Here is a 21,561-nt window from a genome sequence, read left to right on the forward strand (position 1 = left end):
ATAATTTTCCCTTACACACAGGAAAGAAAACCCCCTCATTCATGCTCCTCAGAGAATAAACCCCTCTTTTTCCTCTACAATGCATACAAGATATCTCACAATTTAATTACAGATTTGCTTAGCACAATCACACTCACTTTTTTCAAATGACCAGAAAGCCTCCAGAAAGAGAACAACTTTTTTTTAATCAGGTAGATTAGCTCTACATCACTACATAATAAGTTCTAATTGCGGACCCTCATTTGATATGTATTGGTATTGGATATGGTTGCTGATGTAAATGTGGGAAATGCACATTGGAAGAAAAGTTTGTTTTTTACAATAGTAGAGAACCAGAATAATAAAAGTTGAGAAAACTTGAATTGGTTCTTCCTACTGATGCCGGCAATCAAAACAGGACCTAAGGGGTGACAAGAGATTTGGGGAAATGACCAGCAATGTTGATGCTGTAGTCATATTTTCCAAAAATGGGAAATATGAAATGCATTACATGGATTCATTTAGCGTATTTTTCTCATCAATCTACACCCATTACTTAACAATGGCAAAGCAATGTGTGGAATGTTCAGTAAATTTATATAAAGTAAAAGACTAAAATTTGCCACAGTAAACACAGAAAACTTTCTCCCTTCGCCGAGTGCCCTTTCATGCTCAGTTGTCCATATGGTAGATCTAGGTATGAACATAGAAATGACTGAAAATCTCAGTACTTGACACAGTAATGGTAAAGCTAAAGATTGATGCACTCTGTAATTAGACAGATTGTAGACAAGAAGGTTGTTTTGCTAATTATAACCAATCATTAAGAAACAGCTGTGGAGTGTAAGTGCATGAACAAACTTCAAACTAAGCTGACGTCTATGCACAACATAATCAAGCAAACCTCTTTTTTATGGAAATGGATTAGTTAGGTAGTGTGACGTATTCACTCACTGCATTGTGTGTAATTGTGTGAATTTGCAAGTGAATAAATCAAACAAAACAAAAACATGACATTTGTGCAATTGCACATGTTACTTTCCGTTGCAAAAAACACACCTACACACACCCTTCAGGTTAATGGTGTCTCTTCACCTGAGCTCTCCCCCATGCAGGGAGGTAGTCTGTTCCCTGGGCGCCCCGTTTCCTCCCCCTCCTCCTCCTCCTCCTCCTCCTCCTTCTCATCCCTCATCCCAACTCCCCTGAGTCCCTAGCACCTGCACCGGGCGATGGCTCGACGGCACCTCTTACCTGCACGCAACACCCCCTCCCTGGCAGACTACCAACCTGCATCGGGGACGTGGGCTGCCTCCGCGGCGGGTGAGTCCAAACTCACTGGCACAGACAGTCTAGGAGCAGTAATCAAGGAGAGGACATCCCACCAGCATCTTGTAAAACACTGTTTTGTGTGTGGACGCATTTGTTTTCTTGAAGGGTAACTCCACCGATTTTTCAACCTGTATTTACAGGTCTTGGGGAGCAGTACAGCACATATAAAAAAAGTTATATAAAGCCACAAAGTCTGATGAATTTCCTCAAGCGATGCCTCTTGAGTCAGTGTTGGTTAGGGCTGACGGCTAGAAGTTTCAAAATGAAAAAATCTTGAGGTGTGGACACAGACTTGAGCTGACCAGACCTCTGTAGCCCGCTCCAGTTTTTGACAAGGAAGACAAAACACTGTCCATTGCGAGTCCAACAATGTTATAGGAGTGCAGTGTTAAATCGGTGGAGTACTCTTTTAAAAACAAAATGACCAACTTTCTGACAAGCAGTGTCCCTAAGAATGCTGTTGCATCGGCTATTGAGATGCAGCTTGAACCCTCCTTGTGTTACCGCTCCTACAGTTAGCAGATAGTCAGGAAGTTACTACTACAACCCACCTGCGAGTGTGGGGTCCAGTTAGGGTTCTGATTTTTAAAAAACCTTCTTCGACTCTGAAGTAAAACAAGCTTGTCTCTGTCTTGTCTCTATCTTCAGTGTGGTACCGCAGGAAGAATGACCTGCACGCAGTGAGGGGGCGTCTGCAGAGTCCAGAGTACAAGCTGAGCAAGATCCGCTCCTCCACCATCATGACGGACTACAACCCCAACTACTGCTTTGCAGGGAAGGCTGCTTCACTCAATGAACTAAAGGAAGTACCACGCAAGAACATAACACTTCTCAGGTATAGCACACCTGGACACGATGTCACAATGTCAGTTTGAGGTTCTGATGGCTCTCAGTGCTGATGTTGATACTTACTTATTGATATTTTCACTTCATTTGTTGTATTTTTAACTCTTTTTTTTTTTTTTTCAGGGCTCTCGGCCATGGTGCATTTGGTGAAGTGTATGAAGGACAGGTTCTGGGGATGAGCAGTGATAATAATCCCATGCAGGTGGCCATAAAGGTCAGCTCGCACTCTGTGAGGCACACGAGGAAAAGTTGCACCTAAATGTTAGATGATGGCACCTCACTGAGAGTTTTGCTGATTATGTATAATCCATTCAATGACATCTCCACAGGGGTTCTTCTTCTTTATGGATAGAAAGGTCACACATGCATGTGGGGTTTAAAAAGACAGGGTTTTGAAATGCGTTTATTTAGGGGAAGGTTATGTGCTATGAAAATGTAAAAAGGTGGTTTGTGAAAAAAAAAATCACATGTACTGCAAAATCATCATGATTGCACAAAATAAATGACCTTACATCACATGCCTTAAAAACTGCATAAGGTAAAAAAGAAGCTGAGTGAGCGCTACGTGTGTTTGCCTAATTTTCAATAGTCTGCTGATAAGGTCTGATATCTTTCCTCTTGACAATGGCACACGCTCACTGCACACCACTGCTCTGACTCTTTCTGCTCCACAGACTCTCCCAGAAATCTGCTCTGAACAGGATGAAATGGATTTCCTGATGGAGGCGCTGATTATGAGGTGCAGCTCTTCACACATCACACACACCGTACTATTTCACCATCTGAGGAAATAATTATGATACAGATTATTATAATTAGTTCTTGTGATGAGTGATGTTATTTGTTAAGGACTAATGTCTCTTTTCCAATCTGTAGGGGAGAAAAGCAACACTTAATCCTGATAAAAGAAGATTTCCTAATTAAGATTAGAGTTTCATCCCCACAAACTAATACAGCCTGAGATAGCACTGTGAGATACAGTCACTCAGGTCACATGGAAGTTAATGAGTGACTAAAACATCAATCAAGCAAAACAACATTTTTGTTGTTTTTATTGGATGTGACTCGTTAGTTAGCTCAGGACAGGTTATTTTGAGAGTGAGCACAGACAGAACAAAACGACGGGAGCGTAGGAGTTGAAAAAAAAAGTAGATAAGTCCCTTTTTACATTGTAGTTATCACACTGCTTAGAATCTGCTGACGCTATTTGAGATAATATTTCAAACTGAGCACAAAACAATTTATTTTTTTTTTTACTAAAAACAGGTGCACTTTCAAATCTGCAGACAGGTTAAAGCTTGAATTGGTTTTGTAGACATTTAAGAGTACTCTTTTTCTCCCCCAATATTTTTATTGGCATTTATTTGTTATTGCATTAAAAAACAAATTAAATGAACAATTGGACATTAACATAGGTCACAGATCAACAATTGAACATTCAAACATACACACACTTGCACAAATGATATATCAATGAAATGGAGTGTCCTAAAATAAAATAAAATACATAAATAAATGTGAATATAAAACATGATCCACATTTTTTCAGATGAGGCCAACTTCCCGGCTTCTATAATGTTCATATATGGTTCCCAGAGGTACACAAATTATCAGACCAATACATTCTGAAAGTTCCTTTATCCACTGTTTCATAGAGGGAGCGTCTATACTTTCCCACTGTAATGCGATAGCTCTCCTGGCTTGTAGAAGTCCAAAGTCCAGCAATTTAGTTTGTTTCTCTGTTTGTGTGAAAGCCACTGGGTAGATTCCAAGCACACAAAGTTTAACATTTAAGGGAATGTTGATGTTAAACACTTCTGACAAACGTTTGACATAGTACTCTTTCTTTCATTACATTTCAAGGAGGTGGCAGTATTTAAAAGTCAAACTGAAGTGCAGTCGTAGTCTTGTATATTTTATGTTTTCATACATATACAATAAAACAGAAAAAAATACCCAAAATATATAAAAATTACTGTTTTAAAAATAATAAATATACAGTACAATGAAAGCTGAGTTTTCCAGTTGTGCAGCAGTTAGTGCGTCTCATCCCTCAGCATACAGTGTGTGTGTTGTATTTAAGGATCACAAAGTCAAAGTTGCTATATGCTAATTGCAGGACAAAGCTTTTAAATATGGTGCGTACCAGCACCCATCTTCTTTCTCTCCATCACCTACATTGTCGTGCCTGCTAACCCAACTGTTATTCACTGTTTATCCACACAGCAAATTCAGCCATGAGAACATTGTGCGTTGCATCGGCGTCAGTCTGAACATCCTGCCACGTTTCATCCTGCTGGAGCTGATGACCGGTGGAGACATGAAAAGCTTCCTGAGACAGAACAGACCACGAGCTGTACGTCTGTACTACACATTTCTGTGTGTGTGTTTGTTTGTGTGCACGTAACACTAAATTGAGCTGTGCTGTATCCAGGGCCAGACCTCCTCTCTCACCATGCGGGACCTGCTGCAGATGGCCAGAGACATCGCCTTTGGCTGTCGCTACCTGGAGGAGAACCACTTCATACACAGGTTCAGATCCACACCCAGTTATTACTGCTAAGAGCTCACTTTTAAATACAAACTGAACATCGGAGCAACAACAGAGAAGTTAAACGTGGTGTCAGGGCTTCGTTCTCTGTCTCTTACTTATTATTTCTGGTGTTTGGAGAGTTTAGTGCCACCTTGAAGCTACATTTTGTAACAGAGCCTGTGTTTTTCCAGAGACATTGCTGCTCGAAATTGCCTGCTCACCTGCCCTGGGCCAGACAGAGTAGCCAAAATTGGAGATTTTGGCATGGCACGAGACATATACAGGTCTGTATGCTGAATCTGCATGGTTACGGTCTGTCATTTCACAAAGCACACAGGGTGATTTATGATGATGTCTCTCATTGGTGGGAGTCAAGGCAGCATTGGGTTGATGTGGTAAATGGGGAAACAGTTGAAAAGCCATTTTATTGCCATCTGCAGGGCCAGATCCTACATTTACTTAGGGTTCATGACCTTGTGGTATTTACTTTCTCTTCTTCTAAACTGATGATGAACGGAAATTCCTAAATGAGATTTTTTTCTTTTCCCAGAGCCAGCTATTACCGGAAGGGCGGTCGTGCTATGTTGCCAGTCAAATGGATGCCGCCAGAGGCCTTCATGGAGGGAATCTTCACTTGCAAGACTGACACATGGTATGAATCCTGAACACACTGTAAAGTAAGGCTCCAAGAGTAGGAATCCACAAAGAGGAACTGTTTTCAATTAAAGAAGTGTGTACTGTTTCCTTTTGACTTGGTTTGAGTCCTCTTATTAAAGAGTATATTACTTCGAACTGGCAAATTCTTTGACAAATGCGGAAGATCATGTGTTCATGTTCATTATTATTCATTATTATCTCTGGACAATAAGAAATTCATACCAGATGTTGACAAATTGTTGAAAACAGATTTGCATTAAAAATCATTTTTCATTTCTAACAATGTCAAAGAGACGAATTGTCCTCTTTAGTGGTGACAAGTATCCCTGCGGCTAACTGCTGCTGCAAATCAAGTATTTTATTTCTAAGCAAAACCATACAGACCCACAGAGGACGCCACATCTAAAACGCAGTATGTCAAGTTAACCTCTTTACAAGACAGAACAGCATCTGTATTCACGACACTGAGCCAACAGGACAAAGAGTGCAGTGACGAACATGGTCCAAACTGCTTGTCCAATGACAAACAAGTCAAATATTTAAGATGGACCAAACAATATCACTTATGAAGACAAATTCTTTTACAGATCAAGTCTGAACAAAAACGTCAGAATTTTTGTAGTTGCAATCAGAATTTTTGTGTGGAGGTGATTTATAGAGCATTCCTTAAAACTGAGTCAAACTTGGTGGGAATGTGTGCACCATCAGCTACACATCTGACCACATAGAAGGGGAGTTGAATGTTCAAGAAGCACATTGTTCCTTTGGAAGAGGAGTCATTATAGTGACCCAGAACCAATTCAAGATCAAAGAGCACTGGCTTGTCTTTCTATCTAGTTACCAGAACTCCAAGTGAACTCCGCCAAGTGAACAACTGAATGATAAAATCTACTCCAAGAATCTAATTTCCTACATCCTTGCAGTGCTTTCTGCTTTTGGGACTCAGCTGCAATAATACTGTAGGCAACAAACATTTATTTTGTGAGCTGAGGAGGTTTGTAGTTAAATGCAAAGGAGTGCTTTTAGACAGTGCATGATTACATCTTGAGCTGGTTGTTCTTTGGTGAAATATACAGTTTTGATTCTGTCATCCTCAGTCTGAGGAACTTGAGAACAGGCAAGGTTCAGTATGTGATAAACATCAGCTCAGTTGTTGATCTGTTTCTCCCCCTGCAGGTCATTTGGAGTGCTGCTGTGGGAGATCATCTCACTGGGCTACATGCCGTATCCCTGCAAAACCAACCAAGAGGTGCTGGAGTTTGTCACCAGCGGAGGCAGGATGGACCCTCCCAAGAGCTGTCCAGGACCTGTGTGAGTGCTGACAGGAAGTCTGTAGAAAGAGCCGTGCCTGGATGTCAAGTTCAATCAGGGCACAGACAGGGGATTTTAGTCAGACTTGAGTTGCTTTGCGTGTCTATACTGTGTCAGGCAGGTTTTCTGACTGCAAATGCTTCACAAATTCCCTGCCAAGAAAGAATGCTGTGATGACGCAAAACAGATCCTGGAGTCAAAATTCACCCTGAAAAATGCTGTTTTGCTTTGGGAATTGCAGCTCCACTTAAGATAAAGAGCCTGTGCAACGTATGACTGTTTGACTTACTGCTCATCAAAAACCTGCTTTGTCACCACTTCATGTGGAATTGAGTGAACTTTCTGAAAGTTATTTCTACTACTTTCCTCTCCTAATAGTGATGTATTAGCAGTGAGGAAAAAGACATTTATTACTATGATAATACCATTTGTCCAATAAAACCATATTTACAAGACAGTTCATGTAACATACAGCTTATATAATATATCTGAAATCTGTTACTCTGTAGCTATCGGATCATGACCCAGTGTTGGCAGCACTGTCCCGAGCACCGGCCCAACTTCTCCACCATCCTGGAGAGAATTAACTACTGCTCTCAGGTACATGCTATATCACACGTGCCCGAAGAGATATTGACTTGTCATTGATGTTACATACATTTCATTAAAATTTCCTGTCCTGTTTTTTTTTTTTAATTTCCTTTCCACTTCACAATATCAGGACCCAGATGTGATTAACACACCCCTACCAGTGGAATATGGCCCCACAGCAGAGGACGATGGTGGCAGAGTCATCCGTCCCTCTGACCACGCCTCCACCAGTCTCACTCCACTCCTGGTGTCCCATCCTGTTTCCCAGGATTCCCCCTCCCAGCTGGGTCTGTCCTCTCTGGGCCTGGGTCCAACCTCTCTTCCTCCACAGCCTACCAAACCCCGTCTACTCCTCCAGAAAACCCAACCTGTCCATCACGAAGTGGTGTCATGCCGTGAGGCTCTGGAGCCGTGCTGGGCTGAGCCTGTTCCTGCCCCTGGTTTGTCAGCAGCAGGCATGTGCGCAGGAGGCCACTGGCCTCACCCTGAGCCTCCTCATCACCAACCTTGCTCCAGAAACAGCTCCTCAGGGAGCCAGAGGCTGAAGAACAAGACGAAGAACCTATGGAACCCCACCTACGGCTCCTGGGTTCTGGAAAACTTCAGTCGGAAGAAAACACTTGCTCACACTCAGTCCATGCCACTCTCAAACTCCTCTTCTTCCACCTCTAACACACAGGCTCCTCAGACCTGCAACCCAACCATAGAGAGCAACGAGGCTGGATGCAACAGTGCCAGCAGCACCCACCTCAGCCCCTCCAGCCTCTGCACCTCCACAACTCCATCGCCTTCCTGCCAGGCTCAAGCTGCCATGAGCATGTCCTCCAATAAGACTCCAACATTTGGCAGCGCAAAGGCTGGTGTGGACCTGGCGAAGCTCCAGAGTTTCCCCTGTGGCAACGTCAACTATGCCTACGATGAGCAAAGCTACGAGGCAGAAAGCCTGCCTTTAGTTATGCCCAAAGCCCCAGAAGCCATCACAAACACCAGCTCTGCCCCCACTGTCTCCTCAGGGACTGGCCTGGGACTGGCCTTAGGCCTCCACACCTCCTCATCTTTTATGCCGAAGCTGCTGCTGAAGCGCCACGCCAGCTACGGACACGAGGATGTCAGGAGACACACCAAAGCTGAGAAACCCACACGTGACCGAGACTCTGGCTTTTCTCTGTCCGAAGACCTCAGCGTTACCCCTATCTAAGAAATGGCTGACTGTAACAGGGATTTTGATTGCTATTTAATTATATCTCACACGGAGGCCCTTTTCTCACAGCCTGAGACTGGAGTTCTGGATTTCTGGGACTAGAAGCATGATCACGAGGGCTCCGCCAAGGTCTGAGAGCCACATCATCAATTATTAGAGTTCCTGGAATGCTGGAAAACACACTCGAACACTCACATGCACTCAAACCCACCTCTGCACTGTGATACAGAGAGCCAACGCTGGACTCAGAGCTCTTTCCTGGGTTTCTGGTACACTGGTAGCTGAACACTGAAGCTGAATCACTGCAGCACGCAGCCCTGCGCTTCTCAACGTCTACATCCCTGGTGACGGCTGCCGTACATTACTGCTGTAGTCGGACTCCTTTTTTTACCTACTTGTTTTTGTTTTTTTTCATGAAAGCTCTGGTGGTAGAATATGTTGCATCATCGTAAACAATTGGTTGGAATTTGTAGTATTCATTGTACAGTACGACCAGAACAAGCCAAAAACATTGAGCCATTGGGAACAGAAACTCCAAGCATTTTTTTTTTATCTTAAGAGTTTAAAATTCAGAAAAGGTTGTAAAGTTACTGAAACTCTTTCATGTATAATTTGTTCATACTTAAAGCATGTTAGGGTACAACTTTGAATACTCACGTGATTCTGATTTGCTTTCACCCTAAATAATGTGAAAACACATACACCTGATACCATGCAATAACATGTATTTTCTGAAAGTGTGTTTGTTGCCCTCTCAGTTTAGCTTTGGAGCTTGAAAGTTCATTTTTGACTTTGGAAACAGCTGTTTGGCAAAAACTCTCAACACAAGGTCTACTTACTTTGTGGTTTCCAAAGCTTCTTCAGCAGACAGAGTTTGCTGTCATGGAGATGGTTTGGTTGTTAAGGATGGGATTTCAGTCACTTGCTATAAATGAGGAGATCATAAACCCTGTTTTTGATCAAGAATGATCTTAGGTGTCAGATGTGAATCTTTCTCCAGCCGTCCACTGACTCCACTGCTGGCTGGCTTTCCTGGAAACCACATGTTGAAGACAAGTGCTCCTGGCCAAGAAATAGTCCCACACAAGCCCACCTACACCTAGTTTGGTTTTCGTATGGATTAAAGTAAAGATAAAAAGTGTTTGGTGAGCTTTAGAGGTTCTAGCAGATATTTTTACCTTAATACAGAGCCAGAACTGTTTCCCTTTGTTTCCAGTCTTTGTGCTAAGCTAAGCTAACCGGCTGCTGGCAGCATATTTACTGTACAGACACGAGAGCCAATATGGATGCTCTCATCAAACTCTTCATACGTATTTTTGTGTAAAAGGTCAAACTATTCCCTTGTAAAGAAATGGTTTGTGTGTTTGTGCATCCTTCTGACTTAAAACTGCTGGATGTTCTGGAAGTCAGCGGAGCTTGTGCTGACACTTTTTTGTTTTTTGCCAAACTACGAAGATCTTGATTGCTTTGCATATTTTTGACCATTCCTGACTCTCTTTCCCCATGTTCTAATATTTACTTGGACTCATAAATATATAAGCGTGTAGAATTTGATGATGACCATGCAGCTGTGAAAATATTAGCTATTTTTGTAGTCACTTCAGTACACTGGACTAACCCATTGTATATGTAGCTGTTTACCATTTATTTGAATGCATTTATGTTTATGATGGATCTGGATTTGTAGTTGATCACTGCCATTAGATACCTCTACACTGCATCTACTGATGTCGTGCTGGTAGTACCTATGTTTACTCAGCAGGGGGAGGTATTCAGCTTTGATATACCAAACATGCTGCTGCAGGTATCTCAGTTCATACAATTACTCAAAGATTAAATTGTGAAAATCTGTATTCAATGTTTATGTTTTATAGGTTAGTTTTATTTAATCAATTGATTTGGTAGTTGGATCCGATATGTGTCTTTATTTTGAGCCTAAACTTGTTAATAGTTTATTTTTCAATACGTTGAATGAATGGTTACATCTATGTGAAGTTTCTATAGGCTTACTCTGTGTTTTTATGCTCAGGCCTGCTGATATTCATGAGTGTTTACCTTAGTTGGTCAACTGTCCACTTGAAAATAACATATTTTAGAAAAGGCTCACAGTTTTCTAAAGGCTGTTTAGCAAGAGATTTGTGCCATTTAGAAATACAGATACCTGTAATACCTAGGAATGGTTACTGATTTCTTTCACAGAGGAAGATCATCTTCGTCCTCCTCACAGTGTCTATGTTTTTTATGGCCTGGTGTGTTTTATTTCACACTGAAAAGTTGTTTTTCTTCATTCTTCAAGTAGCTGAGGGTGTTATGCCTCAACCAAAAATGCATTCTATGCAATCCACAGTCTTTCATAATTTCATCTAACCTAACTGTGCCCCAAATAAATCAATATATATTGATCTTATTCGTGTGAGTTTGATCAGTTTTGTGCCAATGATACAAAATGAAGATGAGTGAACTCTGGCAAACATACTAAGACACCACAGTAGTGTTTTATTATTGAAAATAAATGTACAACCCTGATTCCAAAAAACACTGGGACGCTGTTCAAAATAATAAACAGAATGTGATCATTTGCAAACGAGCTGTGTTCTATATGAAAGTGTTCCTGAGCCCATAGAGTAACATCCTTCATACAATCATGTGTTCACAAAGCGTTGAACCTCGCTCCATCCTGAATGACTGAGCCTTTCCAGGATGCTCCTTTCATACCCAATCATGATACTATCACCTGTTACCAATCAACCTGTTTACCTGTGGAATGATCCAAACAGGTGTTTTCGGAGCGTTCCACATCTTTCCCAGTCTTTAGCTGCTCCTGTCTTGTTTGAAACGTGTTGCTGCATCAAATTCAGAATAAGTAGATTTTTACAAAAATCAATGAAGCCGATGAGGTCAAACATTAAATATATTGTCTTTGTACTGTTTTCAGTTGAAAATATGTCAAAATGGATTAGTAGATTATCACCTTCTGTTATATGTGTGTTGTACACAGCATCCAAACTTTTTTGGAATCAGGGTTGTCACAGTATTTTCCCTTTTTAATTCCTCATCTAGATTTTCTTTCATTTCATTTGCAGAACATCTCTGAGTAAAGAATGTACTATAACAAACATTGCAGCATCAATATCCAACAAGATTTGCAACAGCGCAAGAAGTGAAAATAATTAAAGTTTAATTTGAGTTTTTAAGTTTAAATTAAAATTTGTTGGCCGGAATAAAAGAAAGTGGAGGAAACATCAGCTAATATACAATAAGACAGATTGTCAGAACGATGAAAGATACTACACTCATATCATTATACAGTCTGCAGTACTATAGTGACAATGCGTTGTGTTGTAGTCAGTTTCATACTGCGCAGTATTTCCCCTTTGAGTTACACAAGGGCCGAGTGGTCGGTGGTAATAAGGAGGACTGAGTTTGTGACTTGTAATCCGCTCACTTTCTCCTTGTTTTATTTCATATTTTGTGAGCATTTCGTTCACATGTAACACCTTAATCCCTTTATGAAACAGAAATGCAGAATCCCTACGCTTTCACTTCTGTTCTTTTTGTGGGAAGTTGAATTAGTGTCAGTTAATTTGCTTACTCGTTCAGTGACTAGGTTTGACAAATAGTGACAACTTCTTTGCTCGTCTTTCTTCAGTGTCCCTCGTGTCTTTTCTGTCAGTCGCGTCATATACACTAAATTGTAGCATTTCTGTACTCTTTTTAACATTGCTTATAGATCACCCAGAGCAAATCAACAAATGAAACCTCCCTAAGAGTCTCTGTGGTGTCCATTAAAACAGTTTGAGTTCCTTTCACCCCTCTACAGGTCAAAGGTCACTGACCATCTCTTTCTGTAGTTTAGCTGTTTTCTTTGGAAACCGAGCAAAAGGTTTCTTCGCTTGGCCCTCCTCTGCTCACAGACTCCAGTGTGTGCATCAGGTTTTCCAACCCCCACAGGTAGCCATCCTCCCGGTTGCCTTCCTGCCAGGGAATGTCATGGTTCAACGTCTGGCCTTCTGGTAATGCCGTGGTCTTGCCAAAGTCAATAATCCAGACCTGGGCATTGCCCGTGTGGTCATGGATAAAAAGGAGAGAGCTGCCAATGACCTAGGAAAATCAAGAAGGGTTATTCATTTTTGCTTTTATTCTGTCTGCTTCTATTCAACCATCAAACCGTGAACACAGACGGGTGACAAATGAAAGGAAAAACCTCAATAATGAGTAATGCAGCAGAAGCTCCATCATCAGAACACAAAGTCAGTCCCTCAGGTAGACTTTATGACTTTCGGTCCCTGCTGCTGCAGCACTCACACACTTTGTGTTTGCTTTTTTTCTTTCCTTTGTCCCTCATCTTAAAATCGGTCATCACCTCGTGCTGTTTGAAGAACTCAGACATCTTCAGGGCCTGCCGGATCTCTGTCAGTCTGCTCAGGTAAGACTTCTGCATATCAAGAAAACAGAGCGACGGCCATTATGTCAAACACTAACCATACCTGAAACCCATGATTTCATTTAAAATACATTAAAATCTGAATCTGTATGTCAGAAGCCACCATCATAATAGACACGGTGTGTACTTGAGAACCTCCCACCATATGAGAAAACTCAAACAGCATTACAGAGCGAATATTTGCTGTCTGTAATGCAGGTGGAATGACTAAGTGGTTTGTTCCTGCAGTTCAAACACTCTGAGGGTGTTTACATTCAAAATTAGACAGGCCCCAACATTTTTCAAATGTAAGGACTTAGTATACGGAACAATTTACATCTGTCCAAACACTGAACACGGATGTGAGAGCTTCCTTGAGCAGGGTGTTTGTAGTTGGCGTGATCTTACAGGTAATGCCTGCAAGACAGCTCTGCGTATATGGACAGTTAGTATTTATGTATGTACAAGCAGGAAAATATTGTACTGCCTATGCTTGTGCAGAATTGTGCAAGAACTCTTTGCCACGTACTAAGATGCTGTTGTTCCCTCCGACAAAGTCTTTAAACACCTGGATGACATCCTGCTTCGATCTGGTCTTCTTGAAGTCAGTCCGACATGTGCCGTCGCATTTCTAAAAGAGGAGAAAGGGCCTGGATAAGAATGCTACACAACACGATAAGTTTGAACCAAGTCATTCATGCGGGATGTGAGCAGACATTTTACAGTATTATGTTAACATAAAGTGTGTTTTGTGATTCTGCAGCACAAGCCAAGAGGCAGACAGACTATGGGCCTGATTGGACTGAATTTATGTGCACTTGGCCACTTCATCCTCAGCATCACCTGATGATATGCTAAACATGTACACAAAGCAAATGTTAATGGGAGTTGTGTTTCCGGACGCCTGATTAATGTCCAACATTCACTCTCTTTCAGGTCTGTTTTAGTCCCTGCCAAGTCCTGAGAAAAACATCTGGCCCTTTAGCTGCTGGACACTCCGCCAGCGTTCACCAGCTATTTACTTAATTTGTCTTAATCTGCTGTTTGGTGCTGGGCACGTCATGTATCTCTATGAACAACGTTTTTCATATTACACACAGTCATTTGACCCGTGGTTAATATAGAAATTTTACTTTGAGCAGCTTTAATGGCATGTGTTTAATGTCCATGTGGAATATCACTCCCGCTACCTTGATCCCCTCTATCCTGAAGCCCAGGGTGTTGGTGGAGCTCATGGTCTCCCTCCACTGCATGTAGCGAGGCTTGGTGACGCCTCGCTGGGAATGCTCTTCGGGAGTCGGCCCTTCGCTGTCCACCTCCACCATTTTCCTGTACAGGTCCTCCCTCGGCTTGGGCCGTTCCCGCGCCCGAACGAGCTCCTCCTCCAAGTACGTCCTGAAACAGCAGGAGGGGTAAATCCTTTAGGATCTGCATGTTTACAGACTGCTGTGTTCGCCGCATGTAAATAAACAGTAACAGTTGTTTGCTCTCAGGGTTTGTCTTGCTTTCACACCCTCACTTATTGAGATACAAGACGCACTAAAAGTCAGAGATCGTCTCCTTTCTAACAGTCATGCAGAAAAAGATGAGCGGTGCATAAAGATGCTAGTACTGAAGTGCACAGCTGAGAGCATCGTACTGTGTTAGTATCAGATTCTGCTGGTTGGACAGTGCAGCAGCACATTTCCACTTGTCAGATTCATACAAGACAGCAACATGCAAACAGATGTGAATTTCAGTTTCAGTTTATGAGCCACACTTCCTCTGTGCTGAAGAGGGAAGCTGCGAGGAGACTCCAGCACGCAGTTTTCAACTGTGTGAGAATCTGAGTGTGTGTTTGTGCAAGTTAGCGGTTTTGCAACGTTGTGGTTGAGAGTGTTTTTGACAAAGGGGAGTCTCCAGGGACACCCTGAGTGAGCGAATGCATGCCTGTGTGTGTGCGTGCAGAAATATAGACACACATAGACACTTAGCTGACGATAAAAAATATTTGTGTGTATCATCATGTATGTGTATGTAAGTTTAGTGCACACGTTTGTCAGCTTGTGCCTGATTCTGCGTGCGTGTGTGTATTTGCTTGTTGAACCGGAAGTAAAGCTGTCAGACGGGAGAATGTCCGTACCTGCAGGCCTGTGCATGCACCAACCTGTGCATGTACACACATCCACGTTCATGTGTGCAATCATGCATATATGTATGTTTGGTATTTGTGCCTGCCTGTGTTGGTATATGTGTGTGTGTGTGTGTGTGCACATGATAGAGTGAGGCACCCCACCCGCTGTGGCAGGAAGCCAAGCATATAGCCTGCAGTTACAACAGGTGTTCCCTTGTAGAGCAAAAACGCTTTAGGCTGCACGTACTGCCGCCAGTCTGCACATGTCTCGTTAATCCATTTCCACAGAACATGAGCATTAACACACAAATACACAAGGAAATATCTGACATTATCATTTGTGTAGCAGAAACAAAACCACAAAGAAAATGTCCTTTTTTTACACAAGTACATGCATGAAAACGAATATACATAGCAATGAGAAATAAATGAATAAATAGCCATTCTGGGCAATAAATGAAAAGCTTATTTCCTCACCTTACTCCCATCTTGCAGTCCACGACATTGGGAAGATCAAAGTTTGCCAGCAGGTCAGTCATATGAAGAAAAGACTCTCCATCTTTTTCCACAACGCCGTGGTAACCGGGCACGAATGGGAGCAGCGCGTCACCCCTCAGCTTCTCGAAACACTGCATCTCATTTTCCGAGAACTTCTTCAGGATGTTGCCTTCATCTGCCGCTTTGAAGTTTCCTGAGACGAGATGAAGACCAACACTCTGGATTTCAGGCGTGAAAGGAAAACCTAATCATCCACGACAGGGAGCATCTGCCCCACTACGTCTGACAACTTGCAACAGAAGTCACAAAACAATATCAAAAAGATAAAGACTGCACGCCAAATACTGACAGCGGAGGCAGCAGAACAGGACATTAGATTTCTCAGTCGGGGATCTACATAGTATCACAAACAGTGTGCGATATGATCTGAACAGGTCACACCTTTATGTCCAGCTAGCTGAACCCAGTTCAGTTTTCTCCTCTGGGTAGCACTAAAGGGCCAGTGTACGATGGTCTTTAACTTACACCACGGCTTGCTCTGGAAGATAAGAACACAGACAGAAGTGAATAGAACAGAGCAGAATCGCTGCAAAGCACTGACTCTATCTGTGTGTCCTTGTTCACAAAAAATGTGATCTGATAACAGGCAGATGTGCTGTAAGGTCACTGAACCTTGGTCCACCCTGTACTGTCTGAATGGAAATCTGATCACATTGCAGTTCTACCCAGTAAATCTGATGCCAGGCTTCTGGTTTTCCACTCTGTGAAACCTTCAATCTAGGTCAGTTAAATGCCATTTCTGTGGAAACTCATATCTGCGCTCAACATCTCTATTCAGCATCTCCAGCTTGGTGTTGTGATGGGCTTGCAACTTTGATTCACAGAGTGAAGTCTAAATCTGCTATCTAACATTGCATGTATGAATACACAGTTTATGACTCTTCATTTACGCTGAAAAATGACAATGCAGCACTTCCTTACATTTGCTGGAAAATGACTAAAAAGATTAATGGATTATGAACATAGCTGTCTATTAATTTTCCTTCGATAGACTTATTCATCGCTGCAGCTCTGCATCACAGAATGCACTGAATCCTGAACACAGAAAAAAAGATGGCTGACGAGTGAATTATCTTTTCTTGGCAGAAATGTTCATTTTTTTTCACGGTTGTTTGTCTAAGGACTCTCCTCCCACCATCCTCTCGTTCTCCTTCTTTCTCTTTCTCAGTCTCTCACTACAGTATATGCACACACACACACACACACACACAGAGAAACACAGGGACAGCTTGCATATTTCACAGAGACACAGTACAGCTTCACACTCATGAGGAACTGCCTGTTTTATTCCCTCCCAGAAAACTGCCCATTTCTCAAATAACACTGAGAGGATTATGTTTCTCTGCAGTCGTCTCAGATACAACATGAGGAAAACAAACTCTCAGATTGTTGGAAAGGAAAAGTCATGAGTGCTCTTAGATCCTATCTCTGGGCTTTGGAGAGGTCATTTTATTCTGCGCGTTCTGATTGAAACAGGAAATGAAACCGGGATTCTCGTGTCAGTGAAACACTCGGTTCACGCTTGAGCGTCTCACAGCTCGCCATCCTCACTAATAGCAGAACTCCACGGCAGCCAGCCAAGTCTCTCTTAAATGTCAGGCGATACGCTTCACTTGCTGCAGTGCTACATGTTTACTGATAACATGGCATCGTCGGGGTGTTAGACTTCTACAAGCGCACTGTTTTATTGCTGTGCCTCTTTAACTTTACTGTTAGCGCAGGCAGATAATACAGTGAGTTACTTAGCTTCTCAGCATGCTGCATTTTGAATGAACTAAAGTGGAGTCTGGAGTCATGTGGTGTGATGTCTTATCCACAGACTGAGAGCGAATGGAAGCTTCGATGTGAGCTCTGAGTTTTGATGTAAACACAACGACCCTGCAGCTCTACGGCCAATATTTATATTTCACACACAGACGAACTTTGAATCCTCGTGTTATTAACACCATGGTGCCTGCTTTGATGACAGAAGCCACAAGAAGTTGTACTGATAACATCTACAATAACACTGCTTTTACTCTTGAAATAACAGGTCTGCCAACTGTATACTTTGGTCCCAGAAAGCACAGTGGCTCAGGAATTAATCTGGAAGACTATCATGCTGTTGAAATCAGAATTTGTAGGCATGATGACGGCCCACTTGTTCAAAATGAGCTGAAGAACTTGTAGATATTCTTTAACTGTTATAATTATACACAATTCTAAAACAGTGGTGTCATTTTTTTTATTTTCAGCATATTTCTTGTTGAATTGTGTATATTCAGTCCAGTGGGTCCAGGTCTAGGGGTCTGGTCTGGCTTCTTCAGGTTCACAAGATAAATGTGAACAGAAAGAAGAGAAGCATCAGTGTGTTAATTTTTTCCCTTCTCTTGATTATTTTTGTAAAATATTGGGTAATCTTTGAAGTGCTAACATAGAGGGCTGAAACCCAACTAGACTTTTTTATGAGGCATCACAAGCCCAAAACACTGCTGGTTTAATCTTTAACAATGTATTGAATTGTATAAGATTATCGCATGTTTTCATGTAAAGTCTTCATTCTAAAAGTGGCAGGTAACTGCAGCTGTCAGGTGAGTATAGAGGGAGTAAAAAGTTCATTTCCTCTGAAATGCAGTGAAGCAAGTGCAAAAAATGGCAGAAAACAGAAATACTTGAGTTCCGCAGAATTTCAATACAGAACACAGTACAGAAGATGAGTAAATGCACAGTTATCTTCCACCACTGCTTAAAAGAACTGCAATAAAGTTTTGTTTACTCTCTCAAATGAAAAGCCTATTTCTCGATTTAGTTTGCTTTCTGCTGGGTTTCTTTCTGCTGGGTTTCACAGTGAAAGCAAACTTCACCAGCTTCCATCGCTGCATTTCCAGGGACTGAGGAGATGATCAATGAGACGACGTGACTCACTCAGACAGGTTTTGTTGGCCAACCATCACAACTCATACCGTCCATGTGACGCTGTACTGTCGTCTTGAAGTGCTAATAGGATGTAAAGCACTGCAAGATTTATGAAATTAATCATTTGTCTCCTTCTCTCTCCTCTGCTGCCTGTCCATTAAAAAGCACTTTCTGTGCACCACTATGGATTTAATCTGTATTATACATGTATTCAAGTGTGAGCTCCCAAAAGCTAAGTGCTGATACACAAGCGTTTTGACTTCCTGAAGTGGTTCTTTGCTAAATGTCAAAGGCCAAGGCTCAAATTGGCTGCTGACCACAAAAAAAACATTGTTACACAATGACATGTTAGCCTGTGCTGCAATGTGTGTGTGTGTGTGGGCTGATGTGTGGGCTGATGTGTGGGCTATAGGGGCAGGAGCATTAAAGTGTCTATTTTCAGAGGCGACACAACCAAACATATTTCCATTTTAACTTCCGATGCCTTAAAACAAAAAGCTCGAATGGACTTTTATCCGGGGAAGCCTTCGTGCTGAGCCTGACTTCACTGGACAGTGTTACGTTCAGCAAACGCTGCAAAATATCTTCCACTCTCTCTTCCCCTCTCACGCACAAGCACACAAACACACGGGCTAAACAGGCTACGTGTCTTCATTCTGTTTAAAACAAAGTGACAGCTACAGGCCTTGTATGGGGAAGGCAGAGAGGATTGGTAGCACCATAAAACACACACACACACACACACACAGTGACAGTCTGAACCTGAGTATAATGCAGTGACAGTGAAGACAAAAAGCAGATTCTGTTGTTAACTGGAGAAACCAAGAGGTGAGTCACTATGATCACAACTTCCCTACGAATCACAGGCAGAGAAGATGGTCGAGTAAAAGCTCTACAGCTGTCAGATATGAGAATTTGTGCCTCTGAAAGGTGTAAAACGGCACCACTTGGATGCATGTGCAAGCATGTTTAATCAGACTTCGAGAGACTTGTCGGCCACGTGAAGCTTAATCAGCCAAGAGCATCAAAGGCAAACAAATTTCCACCCTCAGCATTGAACTAAGGGCTGGTCCTTCAACAGCACAGTGTGTGCTAAAGGAGGGACGCACAGCGTTACAGGTCAACTCCAAAAGCAAAAAAGTGAGAAAAAAAAAAGTGTGAAAAGTAGAATGACTTGCAGATCTGACATTTAACAATGCATAACACACACGAGTGATCCACTTAGTAGAAAAAAGACATTTAAGATAATTAGCAGTAAAGAAAATGATGTGCAGTCCAGCAGCTCGCCACACAGCGAAGGTTTTCCAGCTTCTTTGTGTTGGTTTAGGTTCAGAGAGAACCTGGGATCATTGAGGCTTTGATAACCCCATTAAACATGAGGAGAGATAATGTGATTTCAGTGGGGGCAATCAGATTTCCTGAAGATTATCCTGCACTCTCTGGTGGGGATCTAAAGGTTGCTTAATCTTCCATCTTGCTTTATTTTTTACATGATCTTTAACAACAAGAGAAACGTAGTGTGACTATGATGGACATCTCAAAACAACACTGATAAGCACAGCAGACACAAAAACGTAAAAGTGACTAATGTCCCACAAGGAATTTTTCCACTGCAGAATTCACTTATAAGACGTGTTTGTAGGACTTAAAAATGCATTAAACAAACTTTGAACAAATGCTAACACTGTAATTGCCTCCTCTCTGCAGTCAAAGAGATCCCTGAGGTCTTCTGTGAGGAAGTAGTTTGCTGACTGCTGTTTATGTGCTGCTGTGCTTCGCTGTGCAAACATCAGCTCTTTAATGTGACTGGGTAATTGTAGGGGACGCAGATATGAAAAGATACACAGGAGGTCAGTGATGAAATCTGAAATGTTTTCGTCCCAGGATGCTTCACATGGGCAGACCATAGCTGTAGCTGATTTAGTCATGAATTATATAACAGCAGGGAGTTTATATGGAGAGTGTTTGAAATTATTTAATTCACTCTGTGACTGGAAATAACAGAAACCACGCTGAAACAATTGGCTGGTAAACCCCTGCAAATCCTGCCAGTGACCAATGAAAACTCAGCCTAAAGACCCACTGACAGCCTGACATATGAAAGCCCTTCCTCACCTCTCCAGCGTCCACCAGGTGCTCCAAAGTGACGATGCCTTTGCTTTTGCTCTCGTTGTCGCTGAGTAAGTCATCCTCGGACTCCACAGCAGAGGACCCTGTGGAGGAGATGGAGGAGTTGGACAGCTTCCTGCGCAGGGGACCGTCAACCACATCATCCCAGTCCTCCTGCTGCATCTCACGCGAGGAGCCGCCTCCCTCCGGGGTGATGGTGACCTGCGGTACCCGGCGCGCATCCATCACAGGCGGCGTTTTGATTGCGGACAACGGGGCGATTTGAGCGGCTTTCTGAATGAAATCATCGCAAATCTGACGTGTCTTCCCGGCTGCCCCTCGCTCTGAACGCGAGCCCTCGTTTACTGCAGTTCCAGAGAGCCCGAGGTCCTTGGAGGTCTTCCTCCTGCACTCTTTGGGCATTGGAGAGTGCGAAAACCGTCGCGAGGGCGCACGATGAGAGGCGCAGAGCCGATTCGCTTTAACCTTCAAATCTGGTCATTTCACTTGCAGACACGCGGTTGGAGTTTATTCGTTTGGCCGACCCGCCGCGATACTTCCTCGTTGTTTGTTGTCCGGGTTTTCACGCATTAAAAAGCCGCTGTCCGCCTCTCCGCTCAGTGCTCACTGTTGGAAAGGGGAACCCCTCTCCGGTTGCAGCGTGGCTCGCGCGCCTACGCGGTTCACAGAAGCGCGCGCCGGCGCACGAGCGTACGAAACGTTTATTATCTTCCGCATTGCCTCTCTCGCTTCCTGACTGAAAGTTTAAAGCAGCTGACAGCTTAAGTTTTGAGATAGTTACACATTTTCTCCTCTCTCGCGCGCAGCTAAAAATCTAAATGAACCCATAACGTTTTTTGTCGCTGCATGGAAATATTTCTACCGAAAAACCTTCAACTTTCAAACCTCCAAACTTAAATCACACAACTGTCATATCAAATACAAACAAAGTGTCCTCTAATATGCATTTGATAGATAAGACTTAAAACACGTGGGTCAACGGAGTGAAAACCTTT

General features: G+C 42.6%; 2 protein-coding genes across 2 annotated transcripts in view; one reads left to right on the plus strand and one right to left on the minus strand.

The window, feature by feature from the left end:
* The window catches only part of ltk (leukocyte receptor tyrosine kinase), a 56,454-nt gene extending 45,633 nt beyond the window's left edge, over nucleotides 1-10,821 (plus strand). The window contains exons 20-29 of the mRNA XM_041954160.1: nucleotides 1,957-2,143; nucleotides 2,278-2,368; nucleotides 2,829-2,893; nucleotides 4,381-4,510; nucleotides 4,589-4,686; nucleotides 4,879-4,971; nucleotides 5,238-5,339; nucleotides 6,521-6,655; nucleotides 7,165-7,255; nucleotides 7,377-10,821. Coding sequence (XP_041810094.1) covers nucleotides 1,957-2,143; nucleotides 2,278-2,368; nucleotides 2,829-2,893; nucleotides 4,381-4,510; nucleotides 4,589-4,686; nucleotides 4,879-4,971; nucleotides 5,238-5,339; nucleotides 6,521-6,655; nucleotides 7,165-7,255; nucleotides 7,377-8,444 — 2,060 coding nt within the window. The 3' untranslated portion in view covers nucleotides 8,445-10,821. The remainder of the gene's footprint in view (nucleotides 1-1,956; nucleotides 2,144-2,277; nucleotides 2,369-2,828; nucleotides 2,894-4,380; nucleotides 4,511-4,588; nucleotides 4,687-4,878; nucleotides 4,972-5,237; nucleotides 5,340-6,520; nucleotides 6,656-7,164; nucleotides 7,256-7,376) is intronic.
* A 783-nt stretch (nucleotides 10,822-11,604) lies between these two features.
* itpka (inositol-trisphosphate 3-kinase A) lies at nucleotides 11,605-21,188 on the minus strand. Its single transcript, XM_041953697.1, has 7 exons — nucleotides 20,552-21,188; nucleotides 15,923-16,019; nucleotides 15,461-15,674; nucleotides 14,061-14,265; nucleotides 13,400-13,501; nucleotides 12,811-12,882; nucleotides 11,605-12,548 (listed from the first exon to the last, which is right to left on the minus strand). Exons 1-7 carry the CDS (start codon nucleotides 20,966-20,968, stop codon nucleotides 12,300-12,302), a joined length of 1,356 nt encoding a protein of 451 aa, XP_041809631.1. The 5' UTR covers nucleotides 20,969-21,188; the 3' UTR covers nucleotides 11,605-12,299.
* Between the last annotated feature and the right edge of the window lie 373 nt (nucleotides 21,189-21,561).

Source organism: Chelmon rostratus, chromosome 15, assembly GCF_017976325.1.
Source record: "Chelmon rostratus isolate fCheRos1 chromosome 15, fCheRos1.pri, whole genome shotgun sequence".
NCBI lineage: Eukaryota > Metazoa > Chordata > Actinopteri > Chaetodontiformes > Chaetodontidae > Chelmon > Chelmon rostratus.

Excerpts from the sequence above, each read along its gene's own strand:
- itpka (XM_041953697.1), bottom strand. The coding sequence starts at position 20,968 with ATGCCCAAAGAGTGCAGGAGGAAGACCTCCAAGGACCTCGGGCTCTCT. Across the intron at positions 16,020-20,551 it reads ACCTGGTGGACGCTGGAGAG|AGCAAGCCGTGGTGTAAGTT; the intron begins GTGAGGAAGGGC and ends CTTATCTTCCAG. Across the intron at positions 14,266-15,460 it reads GACTGCAAGATGGGAGTAAG|GACGTACTTGGAGGAGGAGC; the intron begins GTGAGGAAATAA and ends CTGCTGTTTCAG.